At 40.8% G+C, this 17,742-nt stretch overlaps 1 protein-coding gene across 3 annotated transcripts in view; it reads left to right on the forward strand.

Annotated features, from left to right (window-relative positions):
- BZW2 (basic leucine zipper and W2 domains 2) overlaps positions 1–1,934 on the forward strand; it is a 56,415-nt gene extending 54,481 nt beyond the window's left edge. For all 3 annotated transcript variants that reach the window (XM_021538307.4, XM_085567563.1, XM_021538306.4), the window contains one exon: positions 1,478–1,934. In XM_021538307.4, coding sequence (XP_021393982.1) covers positions 1,478–1,506 — 29 coding nt within the window. In that variant the 3' untranslated portion in view covers positions 1,507–1,934. The remainder of the gene's footprint in view (positions 1–1,477) is intronic.
- Positions 1,935–17,742: the final 15,808 nt, after the last annotated feature.

Raw genomic sequence — 17,742 nt, forward strand, 5'->3', positions numbered from 1 at the left:
ACACTTGCTGCTTTTTTAGTGATTATGATGTCCCTATAAAGTGAAGTCCTTTATTCACTGGGTACCACTTGCCTATAGATAAACTCTTTTAGCTTCTGCAGGGAGGAACTCTGCAGTGATGACAGTATCAAGCACCTTGGTGCTAACACCTGCAGCCAAACAGTTTTCTGTCTCAGTGCCTTTCTTGCTGTTGTCATGTTTAATGGCACAGAGCATGAGCTTGCCTGCACCCTGGCTCTTGAAACTGGCTTTAGCTGAATGGTCAGGTTAACGTTATGTGATCTGTATTTGCTGCTTTAAAGTGGTTATTTAGAAGAGGAACTAGTTTCTTTAGTCCCTAGCTTGGTTTTCCTCAGGTTCTTGATAGGAAAATACGTCTACTAAATAAGTTACCTTTTTTTGCATGGAAAAAGAATTCCCCATCAGTTGGGAAGATAAATCCATGTGTAATAGATATGGATAGAATTATTAGGGTTCACTTGCATTCCATTTAATGTAATTAATTTTATAAACTTGGAGGGAATATGTACTAGAAACAGATAAAACTCAGCAGCAATTCACATGTTTAGGTAGCAGTATAAAAATGGCAGCTGCTTTCACACTTAGATTTTGGATGGGCAAGCTTGGTCTAATTAAGCTTTTTTAAAAAATTTTCTGCTTGTATGCCTTGGCTGCTCTTTATTTTTATCCTTTCCTGCATGTCCCCTCTGCCAGATGTCCTTAATTACAAAGTCCAGTACAAACGGAGACAAAATGTTTCTGTAAGAACATGCAGACCATGTTTGCCCTCAGAAATCTGATCTATGGTGTAATATTTGTTGGCAGTGAGCCCTTTCCTGTCAGGTGAGCACAGAAATACAAGATGATGAAAAGTAACTTTAGATTACAAAACCAGCATGTGTATTCCTTTTTCTAGGTTACTTCTACTTCTTCTGCTTCTATTACTAAATTAACTTTATCTTATGCTATAAAAATAATTTAAAATTTGGTTTGTACATGTTTCATACTTATGTAGGGTAACAGCACTTAGCCTTTCTAGATAGGCTGGGCAGTGATGCTGACTGATATTTGCAAAGCAAATAGTTTTAAGGATGCTTCCTGGATGAGAGTGCTACAGTCTACTCGTAGAGATTAGAAGAGTGAGCAAATAATGCTGATCCTTTATTAAACTCAGCTCCAGTATATATTGTGGCTCTGTAAATGAGGACCAGAATCATTCATAGCAATATGGTGAAAATTTTAGTGACAGATCTGCAAATGAAAAGCTCCACCAAAGAGGAGCAAACCTTCATCTCCTGAAGCTGTGCGTTTCTTTCTCGTTAACTCTGTTTGATCTGCCAACCTTTCCTAGGAAGTACTAGGTGTGGTGAAAATTTTCATTTTTGTTTTGGAAGGATATCTTGCTATTTTTATATATTTACTCACATCAGTGTCTTTGTGCAGCCTTCATGAAGTGTTTCACTCTCTTCTCTTGCAGAGTCGGAGTCCGAAGGGGAGGAGAACTGAGGTGGTTCCACAAAGCACAGTCTCAATCTAGGTTAATGCCAAAAGCGCTTGGGAATGCAGTACTGTTCAAGCAAAGAGGCTTTACTTCAGTGTCATACAGAAAACTATAGACTAGACTTTCCTTTTGTTTAGAAGAATAAAGTTTTTTAATGGAGCCCTGAGGCATTAGATGCTTTACTTGGGACTCTACCTCTGGCTCAGTGTACACTAACTTAGGCAAAGACATTCAGCAAGGAGCCATATAGAAAAAATGAAACTAAATACTTATGGACTCCTTTTTATTAACGGTCTTTTTCAGGTACTATGGTATATGAACACTCCAATTTCTGTTTATAGAACTGTTTGGTCTGTGTTTGTAGCTCAGTATTGGCTTGTGTATGTGATTTGACACCACCACATTTTTTTGAATAAATGGCTTTTGTATCTTATTTTTGTGGTATTAGTGTGTTCTGGCTTGCCAAAGTTTTTATGATTCTTCAAGTAAAAATTACACAAGAATGCCAACAGACCATTTGCATACTTCTTCCCCAAAAAACTCAGCAGCTGTAGTTAACTGGTGGAGGGATCACTGCCAAATCTTTATTCCCATCCTTACATACAACTTTGGACAGATTAACTGTATTCCATAGCAAATATGGATTCATTCTGTTCCTTAATTCAAAGAAGATGTACAGGAACAAATCTGTGGAGTCCCAGTTTTGCAGGTACAGTTTATGCAAATGATATATAGAATAATATGTTTTGCTCAGTTCAAACTAGACTCAGTTATTGGTGATTGCTGAATTTAGAAAGAGAAGTTGACTCATTTTAGAAGAATTAGTTTCAAAACATGCGTGGCTAAAAGTCATTACATGTGAAATCTAAAATTTATTTACATCAGGTTTAGAAAAGCCAAGCTTGTATTCTTACAGGGGGAAAGCATGACAGGGCATAATCAATTAATGAAGTGTATTTTGTCATTAGAAACCAGTAAGTTAGCAGATAGTACAGATTTTTCTGAGGGAAAGTCAACACTTTATATAAACCACAGATGATTCTCAATATGTATCTAGTTTTACTGTAAACAGAAGTTATCAGGTGGAAATCCAGTGCTGTTGAGTGCCAGCTTTTCATCTAGTACAGCATTTATTTTCCTAACAGGTATCAATCTTTGGAAGGGAAAATATGTCATGGTGATGTTTCCAGTAAGTTTGAGAAGACCAGAGCCAGTCATATTAAAAAGCAGAACCTGATGCATTAGCTGCATATTTTAAATTTTGGTTCTTGTTACTACAGAAAATAAATTTGCTGGGCATGAAAACATCCACAAAACTGCAGCTGTGACGTAGTAATACTGAGTCATCAATATGCAGCCACTATTGCTAAAAACATCTTAAATTCAAAATTGCTGTTTCCTGAGGTATTAATGAATATTTAGTTTGGTGTACGTAAAACCACTTTTCTGTATGATTTTGAACTTAGGCTGATTTCAGAGGTACCAGTCTCGAGTAGTGAGCGGAGATCACAATCCTGTTTCCCTGCACTGACTGCCAGGGAGAGGCAGGCACGGCTCGCTGCGGGCTGGCTGGGCCATCTGCTGGAGGCAGAAATCCTCGGCTGCAGGAAGCACTTTGAGACCAAAGGCAGCAGGTCTGGGGTGCCTGCTGCAACCGTGCCCCAGCACACTGCAGGTGCAAGCAGAGCTGAGTGGATCCAGGCACCCGAGTTGCACCCTATGCTTTTCAGGTCCCTGCCAAGTTGAGATATTCTGTGATTGCTGACACAGTTGTCCTAGCTCCATTTATAGACATTGTGTTGGAGAGAAATGGATGTTTTTAGCACAGGGCTGCTGGCCAAGTTGAGACTTGTGATTTGGAGCAGGGTGAGGAGTTGCACTCAGGGCTGACAGGAGTTGTTCACTTTTCAGTCACACAATGCCCAAAGCCCTACATCTTCGTGTTCATACCATGCCTAATATGTAGCTCCTGGGAGCCCCTCTCAGCTTGTCCTCCCCCAGGAAAATTATTAGGCACTAACAGTTTCTCAATCTAGTTTTCAACAGTTTTTCCACTTAATCTCTTGAATTCAGATGGGAATTTAAAGGTGTATTTTTTCATCCAGAATTTCACATGTATGCTGGTAAGTGAAGTAGGTAGGGGTACAAATACAAATAGATCTGGTTTGCATCAGACCGAATATGAGTACAAAAGTGTGTAATGGTAAGGTTTTTCATTAAATCTTAGTAGATTAGAAGCTGGGCAGAGCTTTTGATGCGACTCCCTTCAAGCAAAGTGCCTCTCCCTTAAAGCCTTCAGAGAGTCTGCATTTTGGTTAAAAATGTTCCCAACCCAAGTCATTTCTTCAACACAGCTCTTGAATTAGTGTTTCTCTGCTAGAGAAATCAAAGCTGCAGTCATCACCAAATACATGTTTTAAATATGGAATCAGTTGTCTTGTAAAAATAAAAAGTTACTTCATAGAAAATGTGCTTCACAAAATATATTGCTTTCAATTTTGAAGCTGCAATCTTAATGTCAGAACTGTACATCTTTTACTTTACAATAAATTGCAATAGGGTGCACTTTAAAATGGGGATTGCTGAATTTGAAGGTGATTCTTCTATTCTGGCCTCTCCCTGAGGTTTTAACTAAGAAAGCCAATTACATTGCTTTAAAACATTCCTCTGGTGTACAAATGCTTTCCAGGAGAGAGACCACATCATCCTTGGGATGACACAACAGTGAAGATGGTTAAAGCACTGGTCATGAATCTGACAAAGTTCCTATTTCTTGCTGCTTCAACTACCTTATTGCATCGCAGGCTTGTCTGTGTCAAGCTCTGTGGAAAGGGGGGTTTCCAGCCCACTGCAGTCAGTAATCCCACAGATCACACACCATCACTGAGCTGACACTCCCTGCACTGTTTTCAACAGCAATCCTGCTTCACCCTTACTATGCTTTGGCTGATAGAGATTTACCACCAAGAAAGTGATGACCTGCTGTGCCAACATCCCCCTTTTCTGTTTGGCCAGCACATCCCAAACCTAGGAGCCAGACCCGTGCCAAAAGGAGTGATAGAAAACTTCCCAACCTCATCCCTATGGGAGCTGTGGGCTGGCTGAGCAAGGAAGGCATTTAACATCCAGGGGAACCAGTATCTGCCAGGTGAGAACCCCCATGAGATCCCAGGGTCCACTCCATGACCACACTTGAGAAAGGGAAGGTGGTCTTGTGTGTGTACAGTTAATATTTTTCCACAAAAATGGCTCTTCAAGCAATGTAGAGCTATTTTCTCAAGCCTTTAAAAGTCTTCCCCCTCCCCAATCCATTTAGTGACAAGGTGGTATTAAACAATTCCTCATAAATGGGTGGGTGTGGTGTTGGAGGAGAGACTTTACCACCACACGAGACCCCTGACCAAGCCCGGGGTTCTCACAGTGTGGGAGTTGTTTTCCTCCAATGCTGCCATATTCCACAGTTTAGAGGCAGAGCTCTGATCAGAACAAGCATCCGTGCACTGAGCAAGCAGCACTGCTGGACTGGGCAGTGTTGGAGGCCCTTCCTCCTCACTCCAGGTAACACTTGGGCTGAGGGTGGCTGGTGCAGCTCTTTGTGGGGCTCCTGCTCCCAGCACAGCTCCCCAGGGCTGGTGCCTGGGTCAGGGCACTGACAAGCAGCTTTGGTATTCCATTAGCAGCAAGAAACAATCTGCTTCATGTCTGTATTAGAGCAGCACAGCTTTATTTCAGGGCAGCTTGTGCCCTTCAGCAATGACAGGCCAGCACTTCAAGGCAAGCAAGGGGCAAGAAAAGGTGGCCCAATCCTTTCTATTCACTAATGTAACGGTGTAGGGTTGCTGAACTCTGATTTCTGCTTTGAACCCCTTCCTCAAAATGTGACCTACCAGAACCAGTGGGTTCAGCCTGACTGGTTGCAAATGGGGGCATGTGGTGAATCAGTCGTGCCAGGTTTGCCTGAACAGCATTTGGAGCATAAAACCTGTTGCTCCCAAGCATGCCCTCAGCTGAGGCACTGGTAAGCTGCCTCAGGCTTTTAAGCTCTTGTCATGTTCATGGACAAGAATAACTACCTTTAAAATCACATTTGCACTTAAAAATGGTGATTATCTAAAATAAGTCTTGTGGGCTGGGACAAACGAGTCCTTTCTCAAAAAGAGCCACAAATAACATGACATGGTTTAATTGCAGCAACCATTCAGCTCTCACTGAGTTATGCTGGTTAAGAACCAAAATTAGGAGAAATTACATAAGTATATATTTTTTTTTAAAAAAGCTGCATCTTTTAATTTTGAAAGGGAAAAAAACCCCAAGAGTTGACTTCCACTTTTCCACCAAGCTTTTGATTTTGTTTTTGCTATGATATTTTAAGTAAAAGTTAGTTCTTGCTCCTTACATGGGCTTTTATAACTTCATGTAAATGAAAACAAGACCCAGGAGGGGAAGTTATGCCAATACCTGCAGAAGACGCAGTTCAGGCAGGCGAGCACTCCTGGGCTGTGCATGTAATCTATATTTGGTCTGTGTCACAGAGCCACTGCTCTGGTGTCCTGGATGACTAAAATAGCGCACATGCTATTTTTTCCTGGCAGGAATCTGATTAACGCCACGGTGACAGCCTCAGTTTCCTCCCACAGTGGCCTGGTAGCTCATACCACACCACACTAGCAGGGGGTTCAGGTGCTCCTTTCCAGTTTACCAATATTATTCCCTGATGAGAAAGAAGTCGCTTACAAAACCTCAGGAACTTCAGTAGGAGCTGTGCAGATTGGAGTCTCATGTCAGCACTGCTGCCCTGGGGCCCGAGAGGCCATGCTGGGAGAGCAGTGTCCTTAGTGCTCATCGAGGAGATCTGGATCAGGAGAGTCCAGGGGACGTGCTTGTTTTCCCGCTGCCTGTCCCGCACGGGTGCAGGAGAGAATTGCACTTAGTTTCAGTCGCCAGCAAGCAGCACCCATGCATGGCTCTGTTCTGCAGACATACAGGACATGTCCCCCACCCATGGGACAGGCACTGCTGGACAGAGGGAAGAGGCCGGGGCTGGAGCTGCTAATGACACAGCTGCAGACTGACAGGTAAAGTTTTGGTACCTGGATCTGTCCCTCCCATGGCTGCCAGAAACTCAATAGCCTCAGTCCAAGTGCCTCATATAAAAGCTCAAGATTAACAACTGCTTGCTGTGTCCTACACTCAGCACAGCTCTTCTACTGATGGTTTTAAAGATTTGAGTGCTATTCAGCACCCTTCACTCCACAGGACTGTAAGAAAACTGCAAACTGCTCTGGAACATCACCAGCAAGGAGAAACACACCCTGAACACCAAATTTCACTGATTTAGGAGCACACAAGAATAAAAAAAATCGATTCAATCCACAGTGAACAAAAAACTGTATCATGGCAACTTCACAACAAGAAGATACATTTGTGTTGCAGTGTTTCAAAGTGCATCAATTGCCTGAGATTTTTCTGTTTATTTTTCCCTGATGAAATGGGCTAACATAGCACTCTCCAAACCATTACTACTTATTCCTGGGATAATTGCATAGCACTGACAGCCATAAATTATGCTAGAAGAAATAACAAAGCAGTATTGTTGATGTATTTAAGGATATGATCAAAATAAGGTTTTTAGCCAGACCTAGGTTATTAAGCCCACTAGTATAGCTGGGAAAAGCCAATAAGATTTCAACTATATTTCCTTCCCCAGGTCCAAAATAGAAGCAGCAGCCTTAAAAAAACAAACTGCAAAAAACTGATCTAAAATTTAGTTAGATTTGTATCAGTAAGACCACTTGAGAGAAAATAGATGGTATCTGTAACACTGAAGGAGATTCTAAAAGGAAATGAGAAGGCAGATAATTTACAATTTGCAGAATAAGTAGGACAGTCATTAAAAGAAAAGGTAAAAATTTGTCATAGAATCTCTCTCTTACTGATGACATAGATAGAGAAGGTGAACTTATCATGAAGCTTGCTGCCCATCCCTACATCAATTCTGTTTCTTTCAGTCCCTATGATCCAGGCCCTTGGGATAACAGCTATGCAAAGACATCTTCTAAAAGAGCCTGGAGATGACACTCTACTTCTAAAACCAGAATTTTTTTCTGGTGTCAAGAAATGGAAGAAGTGGAAGATCTGGAAGATTATACTTCTCCCACATTTTGAAAACAAACCCCAGTTTTCTGTGATTTTATCAAGTCAATGGTATTCTGGGATTAATAGAAACAACCTTTTTATTTCCCTTCTTTTTATCACAGATTTTGTATCTTCTGCAATTTGCTTTGAATTTAAGAAATTAGTGAATCCAGAAAATTGAACCTGTTTGAGAAGAGCCCATTAATTCCGATTTCTAATCAAAGTGTATCTCATCCTGGTTCCAGCTGAGAAAGTCCTGATTTCTCTCTCTCATCACAAACCCCATATAATTCAATAAATCCAACATGGAAATGTCTTCTGCTCCCAGACAGATCACCTCTCACTTATTGTGGTTTCTTACCTTCCCTCAACCTCACAGGTTGGCCCAGATTTCCAGAAAGACTGGGAAAGCATTTTGTCACACTCAGCTGAACTTCTGGACCTGCAATCAGAGCTGTCTACTCTCCCATGCTGCTGAAGAGCCTGCGCAGACATCCTGCAGCCCCTCACTTGGAGGGAGGAAAGGGGATCCCCCCCTTTCCAGGGGCTGAGGCAGGCACCCAAGCCATTGCTTCAGCCCCTCTTGGTGTCCCTCCCGCTGGCACACAGCCTCCCCGCCGGGCCCAGGGGAAGCAGAGCACATGAACCACATCTGGCACAGTTCCGCTGCTCCGCAGGGAGATGTGTGACGAGTACTGAAATAATCACAGCAGCCAGATTTGTAGGGATGCAGTCCCTAGAGATCCCAAACAGGCCAGTAGTTTGTCAGGGAAATGCCAGCAAATACTCCAAAGACAGAGAGAGAGAAAGAGAGGGGGAGAAGTAGCAATCCCAAGAGAAGTATAGGACACAAAAAACAGGACAGAAAGATAATTCAGAATACCTGCATCATTCAAGGTCATGGGTTGTCCATTCTTGCATTAAACAGCACTTACATAACATTCCCATGTGTTCCCCCTCTTACAGTCACACCAGATCCCTGTTACTGATGAACTGAGACTGCTTTATTTCTATTCTTTTTTCTATTTCAGCTTTTAACAGCATTTTATGCATAATCACATCCACAGTTCTCTTTACTTTTTTTTTTTGTTTTGTGAGGGTGATTTTTAGTATTTCTTATAAGAACTGGCTATAATTTAGGGATTTTTGTAGCATTTATGTCATACTTATGTTAAAGTTTAGTCACTTACAGCAACTAATTTCTTTTTTAAGAAACTTTATTGAAACAGCAGCTCATGGTAATCCCTTAAACTGAAGGATTCTTCACGCAAAATGCAGCTCAGATGATGCAGGCACACATCTGGATGATTTATTTAAACTGAATAAAACTATCCTCCCTTCAAATACTAAAAAAACTTGCTTATGCTCTGCCTGTGTACAACTTCACCTTTATGCATTACTAAACTTGACTAGGATGGATGAGATGCAAGAATCAGATATAGGCATGAAGAATTAGCATGGATAAATCAAAGACATGGTTATATTTACTAAAGAACTAAAGCAACTGGTTCTCATGACCCCAAACTCCAAATGGCTTCAACAGGGTGTGGGAGAGGTCTGAAAGCTGTATGGGCAACTGACTGAAGAGAAACACATGGTGGTGCTGATGCTGCAAAGCTACCCTGGAGTTTTAAATTAAAAAAGCACAGAGGAAAAGTGTGGTTTTCTTGGGAACACTAATCCTTAGAGAGGAAGCAAAAGGACAGCATCTTCCCATATCAAAGGAAGAATCCACTAGGGACAATTTTAATAGTATAGATAGAAACCTAAATGTGAACTAGAGGAAAAGCACAAAAGCATGGCCTTCTACAAACATAACAGACAGCAGAGCAACAACCTGTCAGTCCTGCAACAGTGGGAGGTCTGAATCATGACATTTAAGCTGAAATTTTGTTTCCATACTGAAATTCATGTTAACTTTTCCCACCAGAAGTCACTTAAAATATCAGGAACCCAGAGATATTCTGAATTCCCAAGGGGTTTTAGTCCAGCACATAAAATGGAAGAATCCAGATAACCCCCCCAAAATGAACAAGATTCTCTCATCATAGCCAGAGACATCTTCCTGTCTGGAGAAGGTGTTTGGAGGCAGTATCATCATATTACTCAGCCACTTCTCACCAATCACTTTTTACTGCTGTGCTAGTCTGTAATGGACAGAAATGTATTCTTCAGAGGCAAAAAAAACCAAGAAATCATCCACCCCAGGAAAATAATATTAGACAGATAAAGTGATAAAGCACTGTGAAAAAAAACTTAACTGCTGAATAAAAATATCAAGTGTGCTCTACTCCCCAAATACAGAGATGCCTTGGTTAGTGCAGTGTTTGGTTAGTGAAGGGCACATGCCTTTGACACAAGAGTGTCAAATAAAATAATGAAATTAAGAACTGTCTCAGTAATTAAGGATTTTCCCAGCATTTGGAGTAAATCTTTTAAGGGATGTTCTTTGTTCTGTCAGACCTGTGACCTTACTGTCCTTTGACTCAGAAATGGAGATGACACTTAAGGAAGACATTAAGATGCCTGTAAATGCTGAATGAGTTCTGACATCAGTCTTAGCATGGTGAAGTGGTGCTGTCTCAGCCCCAACACAGGTACAGCAATGAGAAGCAGGTAAGAGACCTGAGCTCCATTCCTTTCTTTGTCAAAGAAAAGCTTCTTTGTACCCATAGCCAGAATTGAGACTAGAAACAAACCCTGGCCTGCTACTGCTGAGAAGAGGGTCATAAAGTCTGTCCCACTTCTATCAGCATGTTTCTATTACCACCTGTATTTCCCAATAGCAATCCTTTATCCCTCATGCCAGCAATCCCACTGAACAGGTGCAAGGCAGCACTACAGTGCACCCAGAGGTGCTAGCACTCCAGATCTCTGCACTCCTAACACGACTGACTGCTTGCTCTCCCTAAATCATGGGAAGAAATATTTCCTGGGAAAAAGCAGCCTTCAAGATCACTTTATTCAGAGTATGTATTAATTTAAGGCTGGGTCCTCTAGAAGTATTGGTTCATATTTCAAATGGTTTCCTACTGCTGCAGCAGCTTTGTCTGCACCCCAGTTATTGCTTTGTCAGCTGCTGTGTCTGTCTTGGTGGCATCAACAAGGAAGCAGCACCAAGCGTACTGCCACCTGCCATGACTTGGGCTGCTCTAGAGAAACTCTGCCATCAAGATTCAATACACCTCTAGGAGAAAAGCCACTCCTGTGGCAACAGGCTGGCAGCTTCCTGAGCTGCCATCTCTCACTCACACATAGAAGGTGGAAATAAAATACAAGATGGTGTCAAAAACACTTTCCAGCTGATACTAGGAAGTAAACTAATTATTTTAAACTTGAAAATCCACCATCATTTAAAATTGTCTGCAGAATTAAGTATAGATTTGCTTAGATTTTTGTGTACATTCTGTAAAGGACAGTAACTGTAAATACTCTATTTTAAGATTCTTCAATTACTTTCTTAAAAAAAATAGAACAGTATAAACCACTTTATTCTTCCTTGATTCCTAACTGTTTGCTTCTCCTACCCTCTTGCAGAAGGGTTTTTGACCTATGTGGAAACTGTATTAGCACATCAGCAGAACACTTCTGTTCGTCTGTGTAAACTGTATAGTAAAAAACAACTGCATAGAAAAAAGAACAAACCAAAGCTAATACCCGGCCAATTAATATAAAACCATTTTCAACTGATGGCTGTCTTGATCAGCACCAACAGAAACCCACAGTTTCAAAAGGGCAAACCCTAAACTGGGAAGCCAGATGGTAAAAAGAGACAAATCTTGTGACGCCAAGAAGAAACTTTGGTGAAAGATAAGCCTTGACCTATCAGCTTTATTTTAGAGAAATTGTACCAAGACAATTCAACTGACAGAAAATTCCTGTATGCTTAAGGGATTAATTACTTATTGCAGATACCAGTATCTGACTGTCAGCTTGTGTAATGTCCCTAAAGCAGATGTTTGGGCACTGATAGCAAAAAGCACTGGCAGTAGACTCCATAAGCAGCTAACTTGTGAGATAAAATAGGAAGCTAAGTTTAAATGTGTAAGCCTATATACTGCTTAGCTTACATAAAGCCAGAAATGCACTCCACACCAATACAAATGGGCTGATTTTCACAGTGATATGTCTGTCACTATACTGGAGCTGGATTTATATAGCTCAAGAGAAAGCAGAGAATTCAGAATAAGCATGAGAATCCAGGGTTTCACTGTCAAACCCTGGGTTACCATCTGACACTCCAAGTAACAAACAAGGTCTGTTTCTTCTATTTCCATGTTACTAGATACCCATTCTGCTGTTAGTGCCATCTGCTTGCAAGAAGACTACTGGAAAATGAAGAGCTGTTCTTATAGATGAACATACTCCTGAGGACTCTTGTAGCTTTAAATTTTTATGTGAGGACCTGGTATGCTTTTAGTGCCGTCAAAGGAAAAGAAAGACCAGATGATGAAATTGCTTCCCAGCTTGCGCACAGATGATGGTGGTGATGCAGCAGAGCTGGCTGGCAGCAGCAGGTCGTTTTCCTACAGCTCTTTTCCTAAAGGGCTGTAGCTTTTTCTGCACGCTCCTCATGCAGCTCAGAAGTGCTGAACTCACATTACTGGCAGCTTACAGCTACAGGTCTTCTGTTTGCAATAAAAGAAGCTAGGCTATTCTAATGAGATATTTTAGAGAAGGATGACTTGCTAGAGGCATATAGCATTATCACTGGACCAACTGCTTCAAAATGCATGTTAGGTGTCTAAAGTACTTATGACACTGGTTTAAGATTTGATATTAGGAAAGAAATTGGGTTCTTTAAATTTAACTTCTGAATTTTGAGCCATTTACTGTTCATGATTTCAAGGTTTCGCTTATAACCAAATAATCTATTTCTGTAAAGTTCTTACCAAAGGAGCACAGCCGCTAACTTTACTACAGCTAAGCCATGATAATAGAGAAGGGTGAGAACATTGATTGTGTTTTACAGAAACCACAGAAAGAAGTAACAGATACACCAAAATTTGGCATTCTGTCTTTCTCTTTGCCCTGTGAATTTGAATTTGAGGGGGATTGCTGATTTGGATGAAATGTCTCTTCTGTCCTTTAGCAGGCTATCAAAGGAAAGTACCAGATATGGTACCATGGGGAAAAAAAATTACTGTTCTGGCTCCTAGACAAATGATGTAGGAATGTCAATGGAACTGTGTTTATTTAGTCTACATAGAAGAAGGGTGGGAATAGATTTTACTGTATTCTTCCACCCCAGAAGAGGAAGACTCTTCTAACTCCAGAAAGGAGATAGAATGAAGACAGAGCGAAGCTTCTCATTTGACACAGCAAAAGAGCAAGACAATGGCCACAAGCTGCAACAAGGTTAATTCTGATAATGGAAAGGTTTGCACAGTGAGAATACTCAACCACTGGAACAAGCTGGCGTTGCCCTTCATCCTTAGAGCCATTCAAAATACTTCTGAATGTCTCTCTGGGAAAACTGCTTTGGCTTTCAAGCTGAATGTTGGATTAGATGACCCTCAGGAATCCTCTCCATCCCGTGCTCTCCATAGTTCTGTGACAGGCACAACACAGCTCCTCACACAGCTCACATGCAAAAGAGGAATAATGACACAGCCAAGACATACACCTGGTGATGATCACTCAGCAAATCAACCTACATCAGAACCTTGGTTCTCAAATTTCCTTTATGATACCTAGCTTTTCTCCCCATCCTTCCACCATACAAGGTCCTGGTCAAACCATCCTCTTCTGTTCTGCTATGTACTTATAAAGAGTTAGGATTTCTGCCTCTCAGAATTTCTTGGAATTCTCCCAGGGAATCACCTGAAAGGGCATTCAGCAGATGGGGTATCCATTTTCCCTTGATGACATGATGGTTTCCACCTGAATGTGATAAATAGGAACCCTTTGGGATGCAATGGTAATGAGAACCCACAGCAGACATGACATAAACCAAATAAAACCTGCAATTAATCTGAAAGCTATTTAGTCTCCCACAGTTTACATCCCAGTGTTAGTCCACAAACATTAACAAGTCCTATTAATCACAGAGTTGTTAACTGATATTTGCTGTTGAAGTTTGCTGGGTTTATTTCAGACCTGAAGAACAGATGTGGCAGTGAGTCAGATACCAGCACGTTGCCATGATCCCCTTCCCATGGAAATAAAGTATGATACACACAGTCTCCCAGAGGCTACTTTCCTGCTATTATCCACTTCTCCAGAGAGACACACATGTGCCTTATACATAACAGGCCAAGTAAATTTGGATTTGTCTAAAGGAAGCCCTGGACCACTTCACTTCCAGGATGTAGAATTCTGCCTTTTTCTCTTCCAGGCTTAACTAAAAGCAGCCCAATTTCAGAACATTTCTGAATCCTGGTCCTGAATAAAAGGACTGGACTTTCGGTCAAGTATTTTATGCACTACTATTCAAAATACCATTATACTGCCATTTTCAGCTTCCAGTTTTTTCTTTAATGCATTAGATGTAACAAACTTTTCTTATCCTAATCCTCTATCAGTTTAATTCAGAATGTATATTTTTTAAATGTGATGAAAGGTGATTCTTACAGTTAAGATCTTTAGAAATCCCAAGACATAGCTTCTGAACTTATAAGTATTTGCCTCTTTTACTATTTTTAGCAGGCTGGCCTCTGAAATACACTTTCCCTTTAAAGTCTGTGTCCTGGGGCTATTCTAGTTCTTTGTTTTGTAGTTTTGCTTTTTTTCCCCCCTCACCTATCCACAAACTTTTGAGGGACAAACTTCACCAAGCCTATTTTCTCCAGCAAGCACTATTCATGAGAAAATTCAAAAGAAATGAGCATCAACTGAGTTAACAAGGAGACATGCTATTGTTACATTCCAATGTTATTGTCCACCACTGCACAGTATATCTGGTGGGAATCATAAAGAATGGCTCAAAAAGCAAAGCTGGACATACAGCCACTCCATCCAGGACAACAGTTTTGCACTTGCCTGTAACTGCTTGTGCTTGAGAAAGTCTCCCTTCTAGATAGTTTCCTAATAGCAATTTAACTTCCCGGGCTAGATCCAAGAGCTTTATGCCATTTGGATTCTGGTCAGAAAGTTTGTCAAAGAATACACTCATTATCTGTCTCTCCAAGAGCAAAGATGAACAAACCATTATGTCCTTTGTAACCACTTGTTAGATTTATTAAACTGAACAGGAGCTATGTCTCTGTGCTTTTGGAGGAGCTAATTTCTGACCTAGTTGTGGGTTTCTCTAGCCACACTACTTAAATGGCCTATTTTCCTGTCCTAATTTCCCTTTCTCAATCTACAATGCTCCACTTCAATAAAGAAATAAATAAAAATGCCAAACAGTTTTGTACATTTTTCTTCTCCACAGAGAAGATTCTCCAATCCAAAGAACATAGACAAATTTATTCTGCATGCCAGGCTTGCCTCTCCACCGTGTCTGGCTCGTAATGATCATTGACAAGAAACCAGCACTGCAACACCTTGTGTGTCAACCTGTAAGACAGCAAAGATCCACGTAACAGCTACGCCTACTCATGCTATTCCTCACTGCCTAGTGCCAGAAAGGGCTTCTTTAAGGCTGGCAATGGGATGGCACAAGTGCAATAGCACTGCTGGGAATTGGTTTTGTTCCAGGAAGCAGGGGGAATTTCATGACTGCAAGCAAACAGCAAGGCACGGCCAATTCATTACTAACACCTCAGGAAATAACTGGGGTATGTCCACAGGACATTTGTGCTGAATTTGAGAAAAAAAGAATTTTCATTGTTACAGCAGATAATATTTTAAGTGTATGTTTAATTGATGCCATATGTTCAGTCATAGGTTACTGACAACTAAGGTGACCAAATGACATGACTCAATAATTGAGGCAGTTCAGGTGACTGAGATGACTCAGATTTTCCTGCCCAGTGACACAAGAAATGACACTGGAAACTCTATAGCCATGGAGAAAAACGATTGATGATAAGCAGCATTTTACTTCACAGCATTTGGTGACAGATTCTGTGGTCATCACCAAACTTCAGGCATACTTAACTGGCACGAAAACATGCTTTAATGGTCAACTGCCAAGGAAGGATAAGCACTTTATTTATTCCAAGTAAAGCCAGCTGGAACCCTGTCTTGTGTGTATACACTATTCACCTCAAACCAACATCTAAATATGTCAACTGTACACAATAAATAGGACTCCTGGAAACACCTGGCTTTCTTAAACTCTACTTTCCTCCTCCCTGATTTTGATGTGCATGAGAGACTTCATACAAATGAGAGGAAGAAAAATGACTTTACAAGACAAAGAGTGAAATTAAATATCTAAAGTGCTGTCAATGACTTATTGTAAACCTGGGAAAAATAAAGCGATAAAAATTAATTTCAACAAACAATGCTTCACTCACAGCATTTCAGACACTCCATAATAGTAGAGCAACAAAAACTGTCTTAGTTTTAAGACAATAGTATACATTTTAGGAGAACTTTGTACATACTTGAGCCTTCACTTTTCAAATTTGTGCCTTGGAAGTGACACAGACATTTAGGATTCAGGCACATAATAAGTAACAGAAACCAGCAGTACCCACATGAGGCCACAGCCTAAAGACACAGAACAGTTTTGTCTATAAGCTGAATTTTCTCTTAGTGTGTTACGGTAAAAGTCTTCATGCAGCAATCCTCCAGAAAACAATCTAGCTGATGCAAGTTTACTGGGAAATTAAGAGTAAACCACCCAAACAGCTTCATTTTAATCTTTTTGGACTAGTAAGAAGTGTACCAGCACTGAGCCCCAGTAACTCTGTGTTTCCACTCCCCTCTCCCTTTGCAGAAATATTTACTTTTTGTACTGTCTTGTAAGTGCACGTCAGCAGCATTACAAGTGCCCAGTGTAATTACACTGCAGTGGGGGGAGAACTTGTAGTGCTCCCCCCACTGCAGTTTCCCATGAAAGAAAAACTAATCCACACTATTTGTAGCTCCTCCTGCTGCCAGCACTGGCATTGAAACACACCATAGAAGGGCAGGAGAACAAAGACTGTGCAAGGAAGCAGAGAGTAAGCACCAGAAAGACAAAAAGTGAGGAAAGAAAAGGAAAAGGCGTATTCTGCTCTTGGTTATGTCAGGCAGCTCAAGATTTGTGTAACAGATGGGAGTGCAGAATTTACCCCCTATAAAGACAAGGGCTGAGAAGACAAATACCTAGGATCCTCACTTGGACCAGGTACTTAAACAATCTTAAAAAATATCAAAGTACTGCTATCTATATTTTCCCTACAAAGAATGACAGATTTCCCTCCAAGTGCAGAAGAGTCTTTTCACAACTAGCAGGCCATAATTAGCCATTTAAAAGAATTGAGCCAATTTAGTTCTAGCAAAAATATAAGCTGAGTGCTGAAGCCTGATGTGAAATGGGAGCACAGACACACTCCTGACCATCATCAGAAATTACGGATATCATCACAGCTGACTGCTGTATCACTAAAAGTGTTATTTTAAATCCAAACCGCTTTATTCCAAGTTTGTACTATAGCTTGTGAACAAAATTGGAAGGGGGGTAGAGGAAGGAACCCTGCTACACTTGTCAAAGATCTGTTTACTTAATTGGAGCCTTTGAGTGCTTACATCAGCTGAACTATGCCCCAGAGTTTATGGTCAGAGGTGGGTATGAACTATATTGCATCACACATGGTTAGATGCCCACCTGAACATGAAGCAGTGAACATGTAAAAGGTACTTTCCACCCACGACAGGCTGCAGGAGCTGGGTCCTTTAATAAGGAACACCAGCATTAATTAAGAAAGCAGAGCTTTTAATAATTAACAGTGAAAGAGATCTTCTGAAAAGAAGGCCAGTGAATGATCGTATTGAATAATTCAGTACTATAACCAAAGCAACAATGGCACGGTAACTTTAGATGTTAGCATTTGCAACAAAATCCAACAAAAACATTTGATATGCTGACGGCTCCTTGTGTTCAGGAAAGGGCATACATCCAAAATACACTTTTTTATCAAGTGGACAATTACTGAAACCAGTCTTTACTGGTTAGTAAAGCTGCTAGTAAAATTACACTGAAACAAGTGACTTTTATACTTGGTTTATGC

Source organism: Lonchura striata, chromosome 2, assembly GCF_050655825.1.
Source record: "Lonchura striata isolate lonStrDom1 chromosome 2, ASM5065582v1, whole genome shotgun sequence".
NCBI lineage: Eukaryota > Metazoa > Chordata > Aves > Passeriformes > Estrildidae > Lonchura > Lonchura striata.